General features: G+C 58.6%; 1 protein-coding gene across 1 annotated transcript in view; it reads right to left on the bottom strand.

Moving 5' to 3' along the window:
* Positions 1 to 2,086, bottom strand: part of FGF18 (fibroblast growth factor 18) — an 18,893-nt gene extending 16,807 nt beyond the window's left edge. The window contains exons 1-2 of the mRNA XM_006765453.2: positions 2,045 to 2,086; positions 985 to 1,165 (exon numbers count right to left, since the gene is read on the bottom strand). Of these exons, the coding sequence (XP_006765516.1) occupies positions 985 to 1,165; positions 2,045 to 2,086 (223 nt within the window). The remainder of the gene's footprint in view (positions 1 to 984; positions 1,166 to 2,044) is intronic.
* Positions 2,087 to 3,266: the final 1,180 nt, after the last annotated feature.

Raw genomic sequence — 3,266 nt, 5'->3', positions numbered from 1 at the left:
CCCGACCACGGGGTCAGTCCTGCCCTGGGGCTGAGGGAAAATAAATGGTGTCCAAGATAAAAGGTCCGAGAAAGTATTTGTCTTGTTGTCACGTCTTGACTGCAATGGGCAGGGGCCGACGGGGCATCATCCCAGAAAGAAGCCGGGCTGGCAGGCCCCCAGCACACACACGAGACCGGGCCCTGGCCCCGGCCCCGGCCCCAGCCCCCACCTTCCCGGCCTAACAGCTCCCAGAACCTGGCCTGAGAAGGCAGGAATGGTGGGGCATGGTCGGTATTTGCTCAGCGTCTATCCCCAAATACCCTCCACGCGCTGGGAAGTTGGATCCTGTCCGTGTCACTCACAGTGGAGGGTCTCTGTGGGCTGGGGGCTTGGCCAGAGAAGGGACTCAGGTGCCTCACTCCTCCCAACCCTCCGCAAAGGCAGGCGATGGTTCCCAAACACCGAATTCCAGGGTCAAGGCCAAGTTAAGAGGACAGTGGCCCAAGGTACTGTCCCCGTACCTCACACTCACTCAAGCTCAAGTTCACACTCACTCACACTCACACACTCTCACACACACTCATACACACACACACTCACACAGACACACTCACACAGACACACTCACACTCATACTCACACTCACACACCAGGCTTTGTCTCACCACCACCAGCATCCAAAACGCATTTCCCAGAGCCTGAGAACCTAGGGCTGGTGAGCAATGCCGTGGGGCACAGCCGCCGGCTCTAGGCCATCCACTGTGGGCCACTGATGGGCCTTAACCAGCAAAGGCACTTTTTATTCCCCTCTTCCGTTAGTCCTCCCAACAAGGCTCTCGGGGACGCATCCCCGTGTCACAGACGAGGACACTGAGGCCCAGCAAGGCTCCGTGTCAGGGGCAAGATCACACAGCCAAGGCCGGGCAGAGCTGGGATTTGACCCCGAGGTCTCTGAGGTGGGGCAGCGTGTGCACGCTGGGGCAGGAGGGGGTTGGCACCTACCATACTTGTCCCCGTCCTCGCCACGGGCGCTGATCCTGCGGCCCAGGACCTGGATGTGCTTCCCGCTGGTCCGGCTGTAGAGCTGGTACAGCCGCAGCTGCTTACGGCTCACATCGTCCCGAGCCCGCGTCTGGTTCTCCACGTGGATCCGGAAGTCCACGTTCTCCTCGGCCGCCAGCACCTGGGCAGGGCAAGGAGCGGCGGTGAGATGCTTGCAAGTCCGGGGTCCCCTGCAGGCCAGGGCCTCCTCTATGCCAGCTCTGGACCAGGCCTCAGCGCACAGGCATAGCTGCTTCGACACCACCCCATCTCCCACCTGAGGCAGCGAGGTGAGGCAAGTTGCCCCACGTGGCCATGCCAGGAAGCGGCGAAGATAAGAATCAGGCCCAGGTCTGTTTGAAACAAAGCTCACGATCTTCCCACCACAGCCTCCCATCAGAGCAAGAAGTGCCGAACAAAAGGAGGTTTCTCTTTGGACGTTGGGCACACAATTTGCTTGGTCTCAGAGTCCAGAGCCCCTGCCCCGGCCACATCCCAGGGGGCTGTGAGGACGTGGAGAGGGGAGCGGGGTGGGGAGCAGATGACTGCTGTTCGGGTCCTTGGCGGGGAGGAGGGAGGCCCGACAAGTCTCATCTCCTCCCGGAAAGAATGGGCCAGATGACATCACTTCTTCCCGGAGCCTGACGCTGAGGGAGCCCCTCCCAGGCCCTGAGGGTCCTCATGCTCGCCCAGGCCACCAAGCATTTCCCCACATCCCTCTTCTGCTGGAGAAGCCTTCGCTCTGCAGTGCGTATCCCTGGAGCTTCAGTTCACGTCTGACCACATCCTCCGCGAAGCCGCCTCTGGCGACGCCAACACTTACTCTCCAGCCTCCCTTCGCCAATACAGCCTCTCACCCGCGCACCCTTGCCCCCTGGTTGTCTATCCTCCAGCAAACCCAGTCGCCTCGCCTCCCTCCACCCCGTCCAGGGCCTCCCATCACATTAAGATGAGGTCCCCACCCCGACTGCTTTCATCTCCTATCACCCCCTCTCCACCAGTTCAAACACAGAGTGCACACCTGCCCCAGGGCCTTTGCACTGGCTCCTCCCACTGCGTCCATGCTTTCCCCAGATTTTCACATTCTGGCCTCCCTGCTTCCTTTGGGTCTCTGCTCAAATGTCACATCCTGCCTGCTTTCCTGAGGCCAGGCCCCACTCTGTCACTATCCGTCTCTCAACCACGCTTTGTGTTTCTTTCTAACATTTATCAACCTGCCATAACATCTCTTTGTCTGGTTTTTGTCTGTCCTCCCCGCGCAGACTGGCAGCACCGGGAAAGCTGAAATGCTCCCTTTGTCGTTGGCTGCTCTATCCCCAGCATGTATAGCACAGTAGAAACTCAAACATTTGTTGAATGAATGAAAAAAGAAATGAACAAATTAACATTGAAAAGATCTGAGTCCTGTCATTCCATTTAACATTAAATTGGGATTTTCTATGGCCTGCTAATGGCGCGCCTGCCCTAACTCATCTTAACCAGAAAGCTGAACAATTCTTAAAGTTCCAGGTTCATTTCCATTTAGGCACATAGGATCTCAGCCCGCTCAGCTCACAGCAGGGCTCTTGGGACCTGGGCTGCGGCTACATCAGCCCTCAGCTGTGAGCGGCCAGGTCAGGGACCATGTTTCCCTCATGGCTACACCCCACACCCAGCCTGGGGCCTCTGTCCCCCAGGTGACCTGCACATCATCCTCCACCCCAGCCGGGACCCCCAGGCACTTCTGCATTTAACCCTCACTACCATCCTCCGATTGGAAGGGTTAACCCACACTACAGATGAGGAAACTGAGGCTCCAAAGCTGAATTAACAAGGTCACAGAGCAGGCAATGGCAGCCCAGACCCTGTGGTGCCAAAGCCCAGCTTTCAGCCCCGTCTTGCTGTTCCCCGCACCCCCCCAGCCCCTCCCCTTCCCCGCCCGACCAGGGCCATCAGGCGCAGGACTGAGGTTCAAAACCCAGGGCATGCCGCTCCCTAGCTAAGGGACCCCAGGCACGTTACTAACCTCACTGGGCCTGTATCCTCGCCTCTAAAACCAGGGTGCTGGCTTCAAACGCATGAAGTCCTAGCACAGTGCCCGGTGCAGAGTAAGTCTCGGTAGGAAACTACTGGGAGAAGGTCAGGCAGCCCTGGGCGGCTCCCCGGGAAGCCCGCCGACAGAAGCCTCTTACAGCGCAAGCAGATCGAAGGCCCTGTCTCTAAGGAGGCACTTCTGAGGCACAGATACAATTTGCGAAGGTACT

Source organism: Myotis davidii, unplaced genomic scaffold, assembly GCF_000327345.1.
Source record: "Myotis davidii unplaced genomic scaffold, ASM32734v1 scaffold399, whole genome shotgun sequence".
In the NCBI taxonomy this organism is placed as follows: Eukaryota; Metazoa; Chordata; class Mammalia; order Chiroptera; family Vespertilionidae; genus Myotis; species Myotis davidii.
This window is presented reverse-complemented; position numbering and strand designations above follow the sequence as displayed.